This window comes from Chiloscyllium plagiosum, unplaced genomic scaffold (genome assembly GCF_037043375.1).
Source record: "Chiloscyllium plagiosum isolate Xiang-an unplaced genomic scaffold, Cpla_swu_hap1 HiC_scaffold_11, whole genome shotgun sequence".
NCBI classification, from domain to species: domain Eukaryota; kingdom Metazoa; phylum Chordata; class Chondrichthyes; order Orectolobiformes; family Hemiscylliidae; genus Chiloscyllium; species Chiloscyllium plagiosum.
This window is the reverse complement of record NW_028270149.1, coordinates 83,863,099-83,882,841: the sequence shown is the minus strand read 5'-3', so window position 1 is coordinate 83,882,841 and position 19,743 is coordinate 83,863,099. Positions and strand designations below refer to the sequence as shown.

General features: G+C 42.8%; 1 protein-coding gene across 2 annotated transcripts; it reads left to right on the top strand.

The window, feature by feature from the left end:
* The first annotated feature begins 1,458 nt into the window (after window positions 1-1,458).
* LOC122557069 (regulator of cell cycle RGCC-like) lies at window positions 1,459-19,051 on the top strand. Of its 2 annotated transcripts, none has more exons than XM_043704346.2 (5): window positions 1,459-1,536; window positions 6,219-6,383; window positions 12,210-12,287; window positions 16,172-16,234; window positions 18,630-19,051. In XM_043704346.2, the coding sequence occupies exons 1-5, from the start codon at window positions 1,509-1,511 to the stop codon at window positions 18,638-18,640; spliced, it is 345 nt and encodes a 114-aa protein (XP_043560281.2). In that variant the 5' UTR covers window positions 1,459-1,508; the 3' UTR covers window positions 18,641-19,051. The 2 variants fall into 2 exon arrangements, with proteins under 2 accessions (XP_043560281.2, XP_087848381.1); XM_087992255.1 differs by having other exon boundaries at window positions 1,518-1,576.
* Window positions 19,052-19,743: the final 692 nt, after the last annotated feature.

Sequence of the window (19,743 nt, the reverse complement as noted above, 5' to 3'; positions counted from 1 at the left end):
TGCATGTTAATTAAGAAAAGCAAGCAGGGATCTAACAAGGGAAGTTGTGTTCAATTAATTTGATTCAATTTATGATGATGAAATTGTCAAGATAATGTGATTGAGGTAGTATAGGTGGTATTCTAAATGGCATTCACAATGTACTAGATAATAGATTATCTAACCACATTGAAGGTTATGGAATAAACGGAAGATGAATACCAAATTGGATGAGTGATAAGTACAGAGGGGTAATGGTAAATGGCTGCTTTTCAGACTGCAAGACGTTCCCAAGGGATTTGGATTAGGACCAATGTCTGATAAATATTAATATATTGGAGTATGTAGTCCACAGTTCTTAAATTTACAAATCCCAAGGGTTTGAAGTATTGTGGACTGTGAGGAATATTGATAAGCATCAAGATGATATAGAGTCTGGTGGAATGTATGGGTATACTGCAGATGAAATTTAATGCAGAGCAATGTGAATATACACAGTTCAAAGAGGAAGAAAAAGCACTATAATAAAGGAAACAATTCCAACCATTGCGCAGGCACAGAGAACCTGTGGGAATCTTAGCAAATCATTGAAGGTGACAGGGCAGGTTGAGAGAATGCTAACTAAAGCACAAAAGATCTTTGCTTTTTTTAAGAGAGGCATAGAATACAAAAGTAAGTAGGTTATTATGTATCTGAACTAGTGACTTATTATGTAAGCCACTAGTTCAGACTTAACTGAAATTTTGTATCTGATTCTGGATATATAGGAGGAATGGTTTTGAGAGAGTGCAGAAAATGTTTACAAGAACTGATCTGGAGATGAGGCTGCACTTGTGTGGAGGGATTGGAGAAAATGGGGGACAGTTTTCTATCCAGAACAGAATTTTGAGAGGCGATTTGTGCTTGAGCAGAGTAGGTAGGGTGAAACTGTTCCCACTGGCATAAGAGCTAAGAACCAGAAGAGACTGTGGAATCAGAAGACTCAGTGGTCAGGATCTGGAACGCAGTTGCTAAAGAATACGACGGAGGCAGCTTTAATAGCAGTTTCTGAAATAGAATTGGGTAAGCACCTGAAGATGAAATAAAATGGAGGGTCACTTTGAAATTGGTGGGGAGTGCTGAACTGGGTGAGCTGCTCTTGCAGACACCCTGCACCCACACGATGATGTCGAATAGCCTCGGCCTCTGCTGTTATCGTTCAATGACAGATATAGAAGCTTAAGGAAAGAAGACCTTCAGCCCCTGGAAATCTAAAGCCTCCGTTGCGACTATAAGTTGGATTGATATAGAAGGCTGCTGGGTGACAACTGGAGATTCCGTGATGTCCGGGGAAACCCTCTGAATTAAAATTTCTCTGACGTCAGACCCGTTCCACCGCGCCCCTGACGCTCTCTGATTGGCTACAGCGTCCATCCGTCAAACCTATTCTGGAATTCTGATTGGCCCGGGTGGTTAAGGTGGGCGGGGATGGAGGAGATAAAGGTACAAGTCCCTCAAAGACTCTCAGAAGAGAAGCAGCGTGTATCACCATGAGCTCGTCTGAGACAGTGAAATCCGGTAAGAGATCAGACTGAGCGCGTTGGCACTAGCACTGAGAGTAAGTCAGAGACTGTCACTTGAGATTATGCTGGTACTGAGACTATGCTGGCACTGAATCTATGTTGACTCTGTGGTTGTTACTGTGGCTGGCTCTGAGACTATGCTGGTACTGGGACTATGCTGGTACTGGGACTATGCTGGTACTGGGACTATGCTGGTACTGGGACTATGCTGGTACTGGGACTATGCTGGTACTGGGACTATGCTGGTACTGGGACTATGCTGGTACTGGGAATAGCTTGATACTGTGATTGGCTCTGGGACTATGCTGGCACTGGGACTATGCTGGCACTGGGACTATGCTGGCACTGGGACTATGCTGGCACTGAGACTAGATTGATACTGTGACTGGCTCTGAGATAAGTTGGTACTGGGACTAAACTGGGACTGAGACTGTTACTGGGACTGAGACTCGACTGGCATTGGGACTGAGAGGGAGGCTCGCACTGAGACTGGAACAGGGACGGAGACTAGTCTGACACTGAAAGTGAGACAGAGACTTAACTAGACTAGGTCCAGTACTAAAACTGGAACTGAGATTGGGATGGGTTTGGCATAAAGTTGTCTGGGAGTGAGTCTGGCACTAGGGCTGGAACTGGGCTGAGCTGTGAAGATCAGGCTGGGACTGAGACACGCTGAGACTGGAACTGACATCGGTATGGAGGCTGGCTCTGCCTCTTCCACTGAGTTAGGGACTGATTCTGACACAGACTAGGTCTGAGATTGGCATTGACACATTGGCATTGAGATTACCAGCAGCTCTGACGCTGAAACTTGCTCGGAGGCAGCTCTGGCTGGAAGCTGTTTGATGTGTCAGTGCGGGGAGGGATGGACACTTTCAGACGCTGAGGCAGGTGCGGAGCTCAGCTGCTGAAAGTGAGAAACGCGTTGCGACCAGCCCGGGACTCTAACCTGACATCTCTCGGCGGGTAATGTGGAGAGCGAAACAGAAGAGTTGGACAGAAGCCTTGGTGAGAACTGCAAGGCATTACTGATGAAAGGTGACAGCCTCGAAACATGCAGCCTGTCCACAGACTGCGAATAATGTTAACTTTTATCGTTTTATTAGCCTCGGGACCAGCCCTTGTCTGTGAGGGCTTAACTATCCAGATTAGTTGACTGTTTCTGCCCAGATACCGCAAGGAGAACCTCTAATCGTTCACTCCCAGTTAAACTTGAGTTGTTCAAATGCGTTCTGGGGCGTGGTTGGCTGCAAAGCCACTGAATTCTTGTAACCATGAAAGCACTAGTATAGGACTGGAATCACGTGTAGCGCAGACTGGGTAAAAATCCCTCACAGAAACCAGTGGGGTTTTATTTTTGGATCATCCCACAGCTTTCCTGCTCATTTTTCTGATGTCAGTCCACCAATTACCAGATTCATGACCCTCATTTTGGCAATCTGGTTACTGAGGAGGATTATCGGGAACGCTGCCTTTCGAACATGCAGCCCCTGATCACAAGAGGTTTTCTTACAATGTGATGGCCCTGACTGGATCCAGTTTAGAGTCCCCAAACTTTGGAGCAGGGTCCCTATTGAGATCAACATTGTCTTGGTGAAAGCAGCCCACTTGATTCAACTACAACGTTAAACATTCATCACTTGCCCAGTGACAGCAGTGTATACCATGTACATGATACAAAGCAGCAGTTAACTAAGGTTCCATCAAAACCTCTGCCCATACCTGCGAGGGGGAAGAAGGACAGTCGCATGGTTACAACACCACCTGCAAATGTCCCTCCAAGCCAGTCTCCAAGCTGAGTTGGAAATATATCACCTTTCCTTCACTGTGACTGTATCAAAATCCTCACACTCCCTTTCTAACAGGCACCCGATGTGGCCTCCTCTATATTGGGGAGACAGGCCGCCTACTTGCAGAACGTTTCAGAGAACACCTCTGGGATACCCGGACCAACCAACCCAACCACCCCCTGGCTCAATACTTCAACTCCCTCTCCCACTCCACCAAGGACATGCAGGTCCTTGGACTCCTCCATTGCCAGACCATAGCAACACGACGGCTGGAGGAAGAGCGCCTCATCTTCCGGCTAGGAACCCTCCAACCACAAGGGATGAACTCAGATTTCTCCAGTTTCCTCATTTCCCCTCCCCCCACCTTGTCTCAGTCCCAACCCTCGAACTCAGCACCGCCTTCCTAACCTGCAATCTTCTTCCTGACCTCTCCGCCCCCACCCCCACTCCGGCCTATCACCCTCACCTTGACCTCCTTCCACCTATCGCATTTCCAACGCCCCTCCCCCAAGTCCCTCCTCCCTACCTTTTATCTTAGCCTGCTGGACATATTTTCCTCATTCCTGAAGAAGGGCTCATGCCCGAAACGTCGATTCTCCTGTTCCTTGGATGCTGCCTGACCTGCTGCGCTTTTCCAGCAACACATTTTCAGCTCTGATCTCCAGCATCTGCAGACCTCACTTTCTCCTTTCTAACAGGTATACCTACACCAGATGAAGGCAGCTCCTTAACATGGGTAATTATAAATGCTAGCCACACCAGTAACTCCTTTTACTGAGAGAGAATTATTCAAACACTATAATAAAACTAGCTGTATATAACCTGCATTTCTTCTAAACATTTAGTTCCTGAGCTGCCTGCTACAGGTGGCTTGAACACACTTTTTGATTGAAAGTTAAAGACTGTGTGTGAAGATCTGGAGGGTATTAATAAGGTCTTGTACTGAGTACTCATTCATGACGTGAGGAGAAAAGCCACTTAAAAACCTTATATAATCTGTGTGGAATTTACCAACAATAATCTGATTGGACGAGGTTGGCCTAGGCAAATAAAGTAAGGCTGGAAGGATTTACAATTCCTACCTCAATGGGGTAATCTTGGCCACTTCCTGGGATTTTAATCATAAAATCCCTACAGTGCAGAAGCAGGGCATTCAGCCCTTGAATTTGAAGAGTATCCCACCCAGATCCATTCCCCCCCCCCCCCCCATCTCCCAACTATATTCCCTGTTATCCTGCAATTTCTAATGACTAATCCAACTAATCTATAGAACCCTGGGCAATTTAGCATAGCTAATCTAGCTAACCTGCAGAGTTTTGGATTGGTATTAGTAACATTCAGGGCTTTGTGTCATGCACTGTGCCTGGGAAAAAAGGACATCATGGGTTTCTGTTGGTGTATTTTATGAATACTGAATATCATATCTGTCCAACATTATCTCCCACCAGAGACTACAACAGGAGTTTGGTTCTGGCAGTATCATTTTCTAGGATCTCAGGGCATATCCAACTGCTTTACAGTGACAATGACCAAAATCCCGAGGAGCTTAAGGGGCTTGACAGGGTAGATGTGAAGAGTTGTTTTTGCTTGTGGGAGAGTCTAGGGCCAGAGGGCATTATCTCAGAGGAAGGAGTTAGATATTTAAGATATGATGAAGAATTTCTTCTCTCAGAGCGTAGTGAACCATTCCTGCAAAGGGCTATGAAGGCTGGGTTATTAAGTATGTGCAAGGCTGAGATAGACAGATTTTTAATTATTGGGGTATCACAGGTTATGGGGAAAAGGTAGGAAAGTGGAATTGAGGATTATCAAATTATCCATCATATCATCGGGAGAGTAGATTTGGTGGGCTGAATAGATTAGTGGTGCTGGAAAAGCACAGCAGGTCAGGCAGCATCCAAGGAGCAGGAAAATCAATGTTTCGGGCAAAAGCCCTTCATCAGGAGGGCTCCTTGGATGCTGCCTGACCTGCTGTGCTTTTCCAGCACCACTCTAATCTAGACTCTGATCTCTAGCATCTGTAGTCCTCACTTTCACCCTGGTGGGCTGAATGGCCTACTTCTGCTCTGTCTTATGGACAGCTGTGAGGTAATGAGGAATCACATTTTAAGCACGGTGGTTCAGTGGTTAGCATTACTGCCTCACAGCACCAGGGTCCCGACTGTCAGTGTGTAGTTTGCACATTCCCCGTGTCTGCATGGGTTTCCTCCGGGTGCTCCAGTTTCCTCCCACAATCCAAAGATGTGCAGGTCAGGTGAATTGGCCATGCTAAATTGCCCATAGTGTTACGTGCATTAGTCAGAGGGAAGTGGGTCTGGGTGGGTTACTCTTTGGAAGGTCGGTGTGGGCTTGTTGGGCCGAAGGGCCTGTTTACACACCGTAGGGAATCTAATCTAATCTAATGTTGGTTGAAGCCTATGTCTTTCCTGGGATATTTAGAAGACCTTCTTTGAAATAGAGCTTTGTAATCTTTAACCCCCACCCGAGAGGGCAAGACAGAGCATCTCAAAGACAATGCCTTTGAGAATAGAGCATCCCCTTGTAATGCAGTGACTGTCAGTGAGACAATTTGCTCATGTATCTGGAGCAGGACTTGAACCAATGAGGCAAGAGTGATACTGTACCACAAATACTAACTTTTGTGTTTTTTTTAAAAGTTAGACAGGGGAATTGTTGAAAAGGCAGCATTTGATATATAACTGTAATGAATTGTGATAGGCAATGATGGTATATATGTAAATACAGAACCTACAAAGCACATTTGGATTGTTTTGTTGTTAGAAGGCACTGCCTTTCTTAATGCCAGTGTGAACATGTTACGGCTATAAGGTGTTTTTCCACAAAGAATCTTAATGAAATGCGATGTTTTTTTTAACAAAACCTTTAGTGTGGGATGAAGATGACTTTGATGCTGTCCTGAATGAATTCAATTCAGTCGTGGAGGACCTCTCCTACTCTGCAAACACTGGTGTTCAGTACAAGGAACACTTGAATCAAATGAAGAAGTTGGGTGCTACTAATGCTGCTGACAGTGGAATCGATGACTCGGAGAGTGAGTAATGCCGAGCTTATCTGAATATTCAACACACATGAGAGTCAGTGGGGCGGGGTAACAATTATATTCTGTGGCCACAATTCAGTTGTTTTTTTGTTTTAAAACCAGAAGGGGCAAAATAGCTTGAGCTTGATGTTGAAAAGCATTCTGGTCTAGGACATGCTTCTAGTGTGCTGTGGATTCCAGCTGACTAAATATCAACACCGAGGCAATCTTTACTTTGTATGGAAGAGTCATAGGTCACAGGAGATGCTTGTTTGAGGGGATCGAAAAGAAGATTGAAGTAGCCACATAACTGTCACTGTCAGTTTGGAAACATATTCTTTGGAGCTAAGCATCTGTAAAAAGATGTTTGAAGCTCATTGGGGAGTAAGGATTAGAAGGATTTGCTGGTGGGGTTGGATGAAAAAGCATGGGAGGAGACATGTGTGGAGCATCACATTGCTGTGCCAAGTGTCCTTTTTCTTTACTGTGCACTCCATATAATTCAATGTTAGCAGTTTTGGATACACATGCCATTTGAGGGAATGTAGATGTTGCTGGCAAAGCCAACATTTATTGCCTATCCCTAGTTGCACTGAGTGGTTATTGACTGATTTTTTTTTTAATAACTGCAGGAATTCTAGATTCTTATGGAAGATTGGCAAGAGTCAACCAGATTGATATTGGACTGGAATCATGTAGAGGCCAGGCAGGATAATGACAGCAGGTTTTAAGAAGCTAGTGAATGAGATTTATTTTTTAACAATCCTACTGTTTCTTGATCACTTTTATTAATATCAGATTTGCTTGTCCAGATTTAAATTGCCATGATGGGATTATGCTAACGTTGGAATTTTTAATCCAGTCCCCTGGTCCACTAGCTGAAAATGTGTTGCTGGAAAAGCGCAGCAGGTCAGGCAGCATCCAAGGAGCAGGAGAATTGACATTTCGGGCATGAGCCCTTCAGGGCTCCTGAAGAAGGGCTCATGCCTGAAATGTCGATTCTCCTGCTCCTTGGATGCTGCCTGACCTGCTGCGCTTTTCCAGCAACACATTTTCAGCTCTGATCTCCAGCATCTGCAGTCCTCACTTTTTCCCTGGTCCACTAGTCCAAGAACATTACACTCACTGTAACAAAGTACAAACTGATTATGATTGCCTGCTAGGGATTTGCTTGAACCAGTGCTAGCTGCTTAGGTTACTCTGTGCATCACTGCACTACAGTTCACTCACCCTGAGGCAAATGTTTTCCACTGTTACATTACAAAATGGGTGTCTTAATCTTTCCATTTTTATAAAGGGAGTTCAGATGCCTTTCACTAATTTATTACTTTACTAAACCAAAAATGTCCCTTTTCTATATGGCTCAGTGGGTAGCACTGCTGCCTCACAGCACCAGGGACTTGGGTTCGATTCCAGCCTCGGGCAATTCTGTGTGGAGCTTGCACATTCTCCCCGTGTCTGTGTGGGTTTCCTCCGGGTGCTCCAGTTTCCTCCCACAGTCCAAAGTTGTGCAAGTTAGATGAATTGGCCACGCTAAATTGTCCATGGTGTTTGGGAATGTGTAGGTTGGGTTTATTAGTCAGGGGAATTGTAGAGTAATAGGGATAGGGGAGTGGGTCTGGGTGGGATACTATTCATAGGATCAGTGTGGACTTGTTTGTGCAAATGGGCCGTTTGGCCCATGTAGGGATTCAATGATCCTATGTCCTCGACCAAGATTCAATCCCCCCACTGGCTGAGGTCTCTGCATCAAGGACTTTCCTTCTCAACCCCTCTTATTTTTCATTTCCAAAACACACTTTATTCATAAATAGTTTTGCAAATATACTTAGTCACAAATGCAGTTCAGTTCTGTACAGTAGCATATCAAGGCAACGAACAAACATTGGAGTTTGACTCGATCTAAATAAATACCAAAGACATCTCTTACATATACAAGATTATATTTACATGCATTTGAGGCACCAGGTGAGTCCGATAACTGAAGGAGCCCCCATTTATCTTCAGCAAAAACTCTTCAGACAGTGGTCTTTCCCCACTGTTTCTTGGCAGGAGTGCTCCAAGCTTAGTACATACCTCAGCATGTAGTCCTGGACCTTGGAGTGTGCCAGTCGGTCAAGGTCATCTCTATGTTCTGGAAGACCAAGATGTTTTGGGCACATTAACGAGTGTCTTTCACCGGGATGATAGTCGTCCAGGTGCAGTTGATGTTTGTCTCTGTGTGAATCCCAGTGAACCGACTGGAGAGCAGAGTTCTGCATCGTGGAGCGGCTTGGGCTGAACCTCAACAAAACCCAATCAATCTTCCTCCAGACTGCCTTTGCAAAGGCCCATTCCAGCAGTAGGTGTGTGACATCTCAACCCTCCTACAGTTGCTTCGAGGGTAGCATGCGGTGGCACAGAGAGAATGAGTGTAAAGTATCTCCCAGGTAGTTTTTCTCACCCCCAGCCAAGCAATGTCTTGGTGCTTGTTGAAAAGTTCTGGCAACGAGGCATTCTGCCAAATGACTTTGATAGTCTGCTCAGGGAACAACCTGGCAGGATCCACCCTCACCTTTTTGTTCAGGATTTCGAAAAGTCTATGTGCTGATCACTTCCTGATGGACCTATAGTCAATGGTGTTTTTCTTTGTAAATGTCTCGATAAAGTGGAGGCAATATGGAACGGTCCAACTACTTGTTGCACTCTGCAGCAACAAGGACAGTCCCATCCTTTGTAACACCAGGGACGGGTAGAACCCTTATATGTAGAGACACTTGTGTTTGCGGGTCTATGCACAGCTTGATCCAGCCACACACAAAGATGGCCAGCAGAATGAGTGTGGGTGTGTTTACATTGGGTGTGTTTTCACCCCCTCTTTATCCAGAGTTTTGCACATGCTGTCCCTGTGGAAATGGTCCATCTTAGGCCTCCAGATGAAGTGGAAGGTGGCTCAGGTCACTGCATCAGAGCGGCTTCGGAGAATGGTCCTTCCTCTTTCGGAAGTATGGTGACCCCCAGGTTAAATCACCAGAAGTTGTCTCTCTAATGAGAGATCAGCCCTATGATCTAGACCACGGCACTTGACGTGGCTGCAGGAATTTAAATTAGCTTAAATCTTTTTTGTTTGTGGTTTTTATTCTGGGAAATATTGCCTTTTATTTATCGCAGTCCAACGCAACTAAGCACTTTGAAGATATTACTGAGGTAATAGTTCCTAAAATGTACATTAATGGTGTTTATTCATTCAGATAGGATTAGGTTTCTATTTGTGTTAAAATTTACATCCTGCCATTGGGTTGAGATAGACATTTACACTAACCCTGTTATGAGCTCCAATCTGTCTCAATATTTTCTGTCCATTGAAACCTTAATCTCTTATGACAGAAAATAATATTTTTATCACAATGGGTTTTATACAATAGCACCCATACCTTTTGAAGCTTCACAAATGTGATTGCCGTGTTGCATAAAGCAATGCCTCATCTGCGTACTCCAGTGGATATAAAAGATTTCACAGCAGTTTTCAAAGAATAACAGAATGGTTTTCCCTGGCCTTCTGGCCAATGCTTATCCTTCAACCACTTTCTCTAAAAACAAAATAAACACTGAAAATGCTGGAGAAAGTCAGCAGGTCTACCAGCATCAGTGAGGAGAGAGAAACAGAGTTAATGTTTTGTCATACGACTTCTTCAGAATAGTTCTCAAGAACTGGACAGTTTCCATGCAGCTGTATGACTCTATAACAGCCAGACAAGATTCAACATGTTAACTCTGTTTATCTTTCCGCTAATGCTGCCAGACCTGCTGAGTTTTATCAGCATTCTGTTTGTTTCATGTTTTCAGCATCCACAGTGTTTTGCTTTCTCCAAAACAGAGTCTCTGCTCATTATCATGTAGGTCCCTATGAGAGCTTGCTCTGTGTAAATTGGCGTCTGCATGTCTCAACCTACAACAAGGACTACCATGAGTATTTCATTAGTGCAAAGTGTTTTTGAGTATCCTGAGGTAGTGAACGTTGCTAAGATAAAACAAGTCATTTTTCTTGGGATTCATTTTGATAGTGATAACATGACTTAGGGTGTTGAAGTAACCCATCCCATGTCACTGTCTCTCTCAGTTGAGAGAAGCCCAGAAATTTTCCTTCCATGCATGGGAGTGTCGTTTGCTGATAAACCTCCAATTGAACTAGCTGGATGAAGAATGTACTCACTGTTCCAATCATGTGGGTGCAACTGTGATTTTCCCAATCATGAAAGAATTGACAGAATTGGGTGCAACTTTGGTTTTATATTTCACTCCTCATTGAACTTGCTGTATTAAACAAAAACCCATCTAAACTCAAGGGTTTTTCTTCAATAAGTCGACAATAAAATTACCCTTTGAATATGGAAGCTTTTGTTTATTGCTGTGGTTCTGTTCGCCGAGCTGGAAATTTTTGTTGCAAACGTTTCGTCCCCTGTCTAGGTGACATCCTCAGTACTTGGGAGCCTCCTGTGAAGCGCTTCTGTGGTGTTTCCTCCGGCATTTATAGTGGTCTGTCCCTGCCGCTTCTGGTTGTCAGTTTCAGCTGTCCGCTGTAGTGGCCGGTATATTGGGTCCAGGTCGATGTGTTTGTTGATGGAGTTTGTGGATGAATGCCATGCTTCTAGGAATTCCCTGGCTGTTCTTTGTTTGGCTTGCCCTATAATGGTAGGATAGCCACGAAACGACATGACCAGCTATCCTTAGTAGCCACACACGCAGACGACAAGCAACATGAATTCGACTGGGACAACACTACCATTATAGGGCAAGCCAAACAAAGAACAGCCAGGGAATTCCTAGAAGCATGGCACTCATCCACAAACTCCATCAACAAACACATCGACCTGGACCCAATATACCGGCCACTACAGCGGACAGCTGAAACTGACAACCGGAAGCGGCAGGGACAGGCCACTATAAAATGCCGGAGGAAACACCACAGAAGCGCTTCACAGGAGGCTCCCAAGCACTGAGGATGTCACCTAGACAGGGGATGAAACGTTTGCAACAAAAATTTCCAGCTTGGCGAACAGAACCACAACAACGAGCACCCGAGCTACAAATCTTCACCCAAATTTTGTTTATTGCCCTACCCTTCCACTGCACCAGTCTATATGAACCCATCTGATTATCTTTGGACTCTACTTGCGATGTGCAACCTGCCTAATGTTTAACAATCTTCTGCATTTCTAAAGACAATTTGCCAACTTGATCGGAAATCGGATTGGAAAATGTACACTTTGATTTGTCAGGGATGAATGCCAGATCCTTGGTGTCATCTGCCTGAACTAAACCGCCATGACAAAGCAATTCCGAAGCACGGTGTTTAGTTTCTCTTCCTCTCCTGGAAAAGGGGGAAAGCCACATGTAATTTTTGGCTGACTTCAGAGTGCTTCTTTGCAGTATCACTTCATGTAAATGGTCACAGTTCATTAGTCAAGAATGAGTCATTTACACTTTAATTCTAGTCATGCAAGATACTGCTTATAAGACCTCAAGATATCTCAAAGCACTTCACAGCCAATACTGTTTGTAATTTGGGGATCCAAATTAATTAATGGTGCACACAGCAAGATCCATTACTACCAATACAGTGTATCACTGCTTAATGTTTTCTGAGTAGGATTGGGAGCCAATATCTTGAGTTGAAAGTTTCAGAACACGCAGAGTAAAGACAAACCTCTCACTCTGGATCTTTCACAGAACAGATTCCACTAGGTCTGATGTGTGAAGTGAAAGCTGGCCTCTGATGTCTGTAATTTGTCTAAAATGATTTCAGGCAAACAGCAGATCAAAGCAATGCTCTCAGATGTCTAATTTTATTACTGACAGGTACAGGCTCATCTTCTGCGAGCAGTTTGAACTGTAGTATTGAAAAACTGAACTCTGTGGACACAACTTCATCCAAAGGTAAGAAGTAAATAATTTGTATTTCTAATTTTTTTGCTCTTGGCATTTCTGCCAGGGTAGCAGCAATGTCCAGATACCTGTGAAGATCAGGAACTTTCAGTCCAGGCTCATGACTGATACTGTGTTTCATCCCCCGAGTCACTCCAAACTACAATTGTACATTTGCTGGCACGCTCTTTCAGTCATTGTGATGTTACTTACAGTTGTGGAGGGAATTCCCCAGCCTCGGGATATGGGTTGAGCAGATTTAGTGTATAAAGTAATATGAAATTCATGCCTTTGCAGTTCCTTGGGTTCAAGATCCATATCTTTGTAACAATATTTCTCTCCTTCACTGCCGCCCGCACACCCACCACCACCAACCAGTCTTTTTCATTCAGCAGTGGATTTACATATCTATGATGTATATCCCTATTTTCCATCTCAGCTGATTTTTTTTTTCTTATTTTCCCTACCTGCTTCACAAAAGAGCTTCTCTCTCTTCTCATGTCCATATTTTTCATCTTCAAAGTTCCCACCTCTTCCTCATTTCTTATTATTCGAAGATGAAACAGGATCTCACTTGTTCCTGTTTTCATTTCCTTTTACCTTCATTGTGGAGGTAGCAATGGAGAGTAACTCAATCTATCATACCCCTTTATAAAATACCAGCCCTATTATCTATTACCCTTATTCTTGTCCATCCGCTTTGCATCTTGGATGTGTCCTGTTAGTACTGATCATTACATCAGAAGCATGCCTATATTGGACCTTTACAGTGGGCTTCGTAAAATAGGGCTAGGCTATTAAGAGTCGCTAGTCAGCTTGAGATTGCCAAGCATTGACGAGAGAAATGATTGAGTCCAAAGTGTTTGAAGGTCTACATGCATGTTTTGTACTGCTTAGTGATAGTGGTGGGGTGGTGTGAAGGAGTAAGTTGGTTACATTTGTCATTCCCTTTCTGAATTGTCAAATCAATTTTGACCATTATTTTACAAGTATGATTGTGAGATATCTTGGTACAGAATGAGAGATTAATAAAACAGGATTAAACTTTAAGTACAATGATTAAGTTTGAAAATAGCAAATGAGTGATCAACTTTAGATTTGAGACCAATTGGTTCGGAGATCTACTTGGTCTGATTGGCTTACTGGGTAGCAATCTTAGGGATCTTATTAGTTCAGTTCCAGGTTATGGGATATTCCAGTACTGGAAACAGACCTTTCAAAGGGATGCCAGGGATATTATAGCATTATGTTCACACATTCATCCAGATACAAATTTTACTAGTTACTGAATCAATGAACTCCACCTCAGTCCTGTTCCAGTTTCCTCCTCATCCCTCCTGCAGAGACCAGCTCCTGCCAACAGTTGGCTGTAAGTAATTTCCAGTATCTCATTCATGCCAGAGCTTTAACAGTGAGTTAGGCTTTTAGTGTTACAGGTATCAAAGCTGAATTTGACCTTGGCCATGGATTGCTTGTCACTGTAGCTAATCAGAACTGAAATCCTGACAATGCTCATTCACTACAGGGGATGTGCCAACTGTGTTAAATCATACCACAACCTTGGCTGAGATCATTCCCTCAGTGCAATTCTTCTCAATACAGTCTGTCTAGTTTAATGTTGTCACATTTATTATTAAGAATTTGTATTACAATATTTCTGGGCAGGTTAATTTGAAAATATCTACAGATAATGAACTGAGGCCTCCTATAGAAAAGGCAAGGAAATAGAATGTGGCTGTTAAGGATTCAGATAAATTATTCAATTGAGCCCAAACATGGCAAATTATAATCTGAGAAATGTAAAATTCCAATAATGAGTAAAATAAAATGTTGGGTATTGGTATACAAACAAGTAATGGAGACATGGAAAAGGATGTAGAAAAAATTCCTTCAAAGTAAGTTTGTCAATATAGTATAGCAAAACAAATATACAGGCAGGAGAGAGTACTCAGTTGATGGCAAGTCTTTAACAGTTAAAGGACACTGTGTGCTTTAATAATGCCATCAACTTTACTCATTAACATCCCTTAAGGAGTGTGAAGACCAGCATCAAGACTGATCCAAAGGACTGGTTTTGTGAAAAGCAGGGATTAGCGGATGATTTCATAAAGCTGTTTAAAAATTTATGGGTGATCAAATGGAGTATGTAGAAACTGACTATTTCCAATGGGGGTAATGAATAAGTGACCAAACTATTCAATTAGATACAAGAGATTTATCATTGAGCAGAAAATACACTTTTGTAGTTTGTGAATGAAACTGCTGCTAATCACAGTGCTCTCTCTCAAAAGTATAGAATGAGGCTGGGATCAAACTTAGCTGTGATGTTGCTGCACACACATGATATTTAATGTCTTTGATCATTCGCAATTACTATTCATTTGCAAAAATGATTGCTAGTATCCATGGACATATTTCAAATGAGGAATCACTGTAAATTGGAGGCTTTTAGCCTTCGAATTTGCTATTTCCTTGGAAATTCCTTGGAGCTGCTGCAACTTTGCAGGAAAGGGCGGATAATCCAAATGTATACCTTTTGAATTTATGAAAGGCCAGTGAGTCCATGAGTAAGACACTTATAGACATTTGAATAAAACTCTGTACATTTGGGATTTATTTAACTGGGACTGATCTCCCTGGGGACTAAGAGGACAAGGAAGTAGAGTTTGCATGTTATGCCTGAGGACATTATCCACACACCCTCTGGGGCTCTCCGAGGTCTTGGAACCTCTCAGACAAGGTCAAATCAGAGTGGTCACTGTGCGTGGGTGGAAATACTTGCCACATAGTGAGTTCAAAATGACAGTTACAGGCTGGGCTTTATTTATATACTGGTCCAAAGGCAGGACCCTAAGGTATATATAATTCTGAAATAGCCATTGAAATTGCAACTTTCTACTAATGGATGAGGCAAATAGAGTAACATGTGGGAAAATATGAAATTGTCCATTTTCTCAGAGAAGAGAAAAGAAGCATTTTATTTATCTGGTGAGATATAGTAGAACTGAGATGCAGAAGGATCTGGGTGTCCTCATTTGTGAGCTGCAAGTGGCTACTATGCAGCCACAGCAAGTGGTTACCAAAGTAAGTAGAATATTATTAATCGGGAGAAGAATTAAATACAGGAGTAGGGAAGTAAGGTTTCAATTATATAGGGCACTGATGAGACTGCATCAAGAATACTGTGTACAGTATTGGTCAGGGAAAGTTGCAAATACATTCAAAGTAGTTCAGAGAAGGTTTACCAGACTAATGTCTGGAATGAGCAGGTTGGTTAATGATGCAAGATTGGACAGAATCTGTTTCTAGCCACTGCAGTTAGAAGAATAAAAAGTGACTTGATTGAAATGCATAAGATCCTGAGGGGTCTTGACAGAGTAGATATGGGAAGAATATTACTTTTTGTGGGAAAATCCAGAACTAGGGGGTCACTATTTAATGCTGAGTCAATTTCTTTTTTTCCAACAGAGGGTCACTTTGTTGGAACACTCTTGATGAAAAGGAGGCAGAATATTTGAATATATTTTCAGGCAGAGGTGAATAGATCCTTGTCAAGCAAGTGGGGGAAAGGTTATCAGAGATACATGGAAATGTGGACTTTTTTTATTCACTTGGGGAACTGGCTGACCAGCATTTATTGCTCACCTCTCATTGCTCTGGAGAAGGATTGAAGGTTACGGTCAGATTAGTCACAATCTTATTAAACTGTAGAAAGGTATGAGAGCCAATGGTCTTCTCCTGCTCCATATATATATTCGTAAAGACAATATGCCTAATGATGCTGGTGGGTTAGTATGGTCCTGGGAATTGGGCTGAATAGCCTCTTACTGCTGTTGCTATTTTTGACTATTTTCACCATGTACATTAAATACTTTGATTTTGTTCTCTCCCTTAAGCCAAACTTGGAGACACGAGGGATCTGGAGGATTTTATCGCGGACCTTGACCAAACTTTGGCAGGTACATAATGTTTGTCAGGAGATCTCTAGAGAGTTGTCTTTCAAATCCGCACTGCAGGTAAAGAAGCATTTTCTAAGTAAGCAATAGGCAATCATTTTCAGACTGAGATGCTGTCGCCTCCCATTCGTATTTTCAGCTGCCCAACTGATTATTCAGTTACTCTCCAATTTGGACACGTTATCTTGTTGCAACACATGACTGATTTTTAAGTTAGCAAACCAGCCTTGTATTTGGGACTATGTCACAAGTTTTGCTTGTCAACAGCATGGTTCAGTGATTGGCACTGGTGCCTCACAGTATCAGGGACCCAATTTGATTCCAGACTCAGCCAACTGTCTGTGTGGAGTTTGCATGCTCCCCTCCTGTGTCTGTGTGGGTTTCCTCCGGGTGTTCTGGTTTCCTCCCACAGCCCAAAGATGTGCAGGTTAGGTGGATTGACCACGCTAAATTGCCCATAATATCCAGAGATGTGCAGGCTAGGGAATGCAAGGATAGAGGATCGGTCTGCGTTGGATGCTTTTCAGAGGATCAGTGTGGATTCGATCGGCCAAATGGCCTGCTTGCACACCATAGGGATTCTATGATTCAATGCAGTTCAGCTCCAATCAAAAGCAGTGACTCCTGACTCATTGTATCATAGAGTCATAGATTCAAAGCATAGAAGAGACCCTTCAGCCCATTGAGTCTGTACTGACCTACAATAATCCTACTTTCCAGCACTTGGCCACAGCCTTGAACATTATGCCATTCATATACGAACAATTGTAAGAATTGCATGGTAATGGAGAACAAAGTAGCTGATTTCCAAATTAAGACCCATCCATGGAGCCATGATGTTCATAGTTGTCAGAAGCCAATTTTCACATCCCCAGGAAAAGAGCAACAAAGTGACTATCCAGCCACCAATGATGTCTCCTTGATCACAATATTCAGATTGCGACAATCCTCTGACAATTGCAGATTGTAATTCACCAGGCAGTCTCAAATAACCAATTCACAGAAAGATTTAAGCAACATTTCAGGCTAGGCAGGCAATCCACAGGAAACCAATGTGTTGCATTACCCTCCTGAAAAATGAAAAACAACTCTTTTTTTGCTGATCACCAATATTTAACTTTATCAAGCTTCCCACAAATTGTTCTGGACTTTAACAAACTGGACTCAGCCCTTCAGAACCGCCACTGCAAGTTTAGTTAACCTTACATCCCATAGCATCTTTATCTCAGCTACAAATTAAAATACTTTTCAACAGGTAAATAATCCTATTTGTTTTCTTGGAATAAAAAGAAATGAACATTTCTAAGCAACCAAAGGGCACTTAAAACATTTTAGTTAAAACCTCTGGCCAACTAAGTCTTTTTTAAAAGTGAGGTCAGTTTGCAATTCAGGAAACCTCCGCGACCAATTTGCACACAGCAAGCTGCTATAAACAGCACTGTGATTAATAATGAGATAATCTGTTTTAGTGATGTTGATTTAAGAGATAAAGCCTCATTCGTGATGAAGGGCTTTTGCCGTAAACGTCTATTTTCCTGCTCCTCGGATGCTGCCTGACCTGCTGACCTTTTCCAGCACCACTCTGACCTGGACTAAGAGATAAATGTTGATCAGGACCCTGGGGAGAAATCTCCTCCTTTTCTCTGCCATGGCACTGGAGTGAAGAGCTCTGAACTCAGGAGTTCTTTCTGGTGTGCAGGTCAATCAACCAATCTTATCACGGTTTGTGGACAGCTGATAGCCCTGTTTTCGGTATTATAAATCTGATTACACTTCAAATATTCAATGGCCTGAAAACACTCTGGCACCTATGGTTGTGAAAGGTGCTACAAAAATGTAAGTCCTTGTTTCGGACATGAACTCTAGTTTGCAGGCACAATAATGGACGATCTGGGTTCTATTCTCACTAGCACTCCCTCCTTCCCCTCCCTCAGATTCTAAGGCATTCAACTGCAAATGCTGATCAAGATAACAAAACCCTCAAGCTGTGGCTTTGAATACTTTCACTAATTTGCTATTAAAAATCATGAGTTTAGGCGATCACCTTAATTACCTGTGGGGGTTTGAAGATGCTGCACAACTGCTCATTATCTCACAGTCTCATCATATGCATGCATGAAAGTATTAGGTGGGGTTGCAACTATTTTGACTTATTTAACCTGATATGATGAAATCCTGCCTTACAACATCATTCTGAAGACACAAACAGCCTTTTAGACTGGAATTGTAATGTAGCCTTGCAAGGGCTGTGTACATGTTTTCAAACGCTACTGTCATTTTTGATATCAATTACATTTTCACATTGCAATTAACCAATATAGCCTGCAATGAGCTGCCTTCACCTCTGAGTTTTTGCTTGTTCTGCTGCAACGTGCAAAGTTTTTTTTCCTTGTTACAGAGATGATGTAAGTAAGAGATGAACCAACCAGCTCCTGCTTCACAAGGAATCACAATGCGTGAAGAGGTCTTGCTGACCAGATGCTGCCTTGGACATGCTTGGCCTCACATGCTTCAACACTCGCTTGCAAAGTTGACAGAAATCGAGCTAGCGGAACTATTTATAGGACGTCACTGCCTTTTGCAGGCAACCGAGCTGTACAGGAAGGAGGTTGCATTGCAAATCGATTCAATTGTTTATGTCGTTGCAAATTTCCTGTCAGTCATCTTGAAAGCAACATAAGTTCTATAGCACACTGGAAGCAACCAGCAATCTTAACATCATCTGATTCCTGCTTCAAATCTGGAGACCTGTCTACTTGTATATTTTGTAAATTTTAAATATTTATCTATTTGGAACAAATAAAATATTTTAACTCTCTATATTTTGTCTTCTGATTGAATTCTTCCCTAAACGCTGTCAGTGTTTCCAAAACTTTGTTCCCCACTGTGACCTCATTTTGAGGTTTCAAAGTTATTGTGACCCCCTGAATGGGAATTGTGGGAGCAAAAGATGTCCTGCATAAGTGGGGGACTCGATATTTTGGGGCCTCAGCACAATCTAGGCTAACAACATGGTATGAGAGATTGCACCACCATTCTGAGGTAGCATCTTTCACATGAAGTGTTAAAACGAGACTCTGTTTGTACGCAGGCAGAGATTGGACACTATCCTAAGTATTAATTGAAGAGGGATTCTCTCACTTTGTTAACCAACACCTATCCCTCAACAACAATGCAAACATTGTACCCGATCAATAAGTCAGTTGCATATGTGGGATCTTGATATGCTTGAGCTAGATGTTGCATTTTTTTAATGAAATAACCATGACTGCAGTTAGCTTTGCTATGGGCATCACTGGCTAGACCAGCATTCATTGCCCATACTGAAGGAAGATGGTGGTAAGCTGCTTTCTTAAACTGTTGCAGTCCATGTACTTTAGGTAGACCCACCATGGTGTTAGGAAGGGAGTTCCAGGATGTTGACACAGCTACTATGAAGGAACAGGCTATGTGGCTTGGAGGGGAAATGCCACTTGGTGGTGTTCCCATGTATCTGCTGCCCTTGTCTTTTT

Coding starts and splice junctions, on each gene's coding strand:
- LOC122557069 (XM_043704346.2), top strand. CDS start 1,509: ATGAGCTCGTCTGAGACAGTGAAATCCG. Junction 6,384..12,209: donor TGGAATCGATGACTCGGAGA/GTGAGTAATGCC, acceptor TATTACTGACAG/GTACAGGCTCATCTTCTGCG. Junction 12,288..16,171: donor GGACACAACTTCATCCAAAG/GTAAGAAGTAAA, acceptor CTCTCCCTTAAG/CCAAACTTGGAGACACGAGG.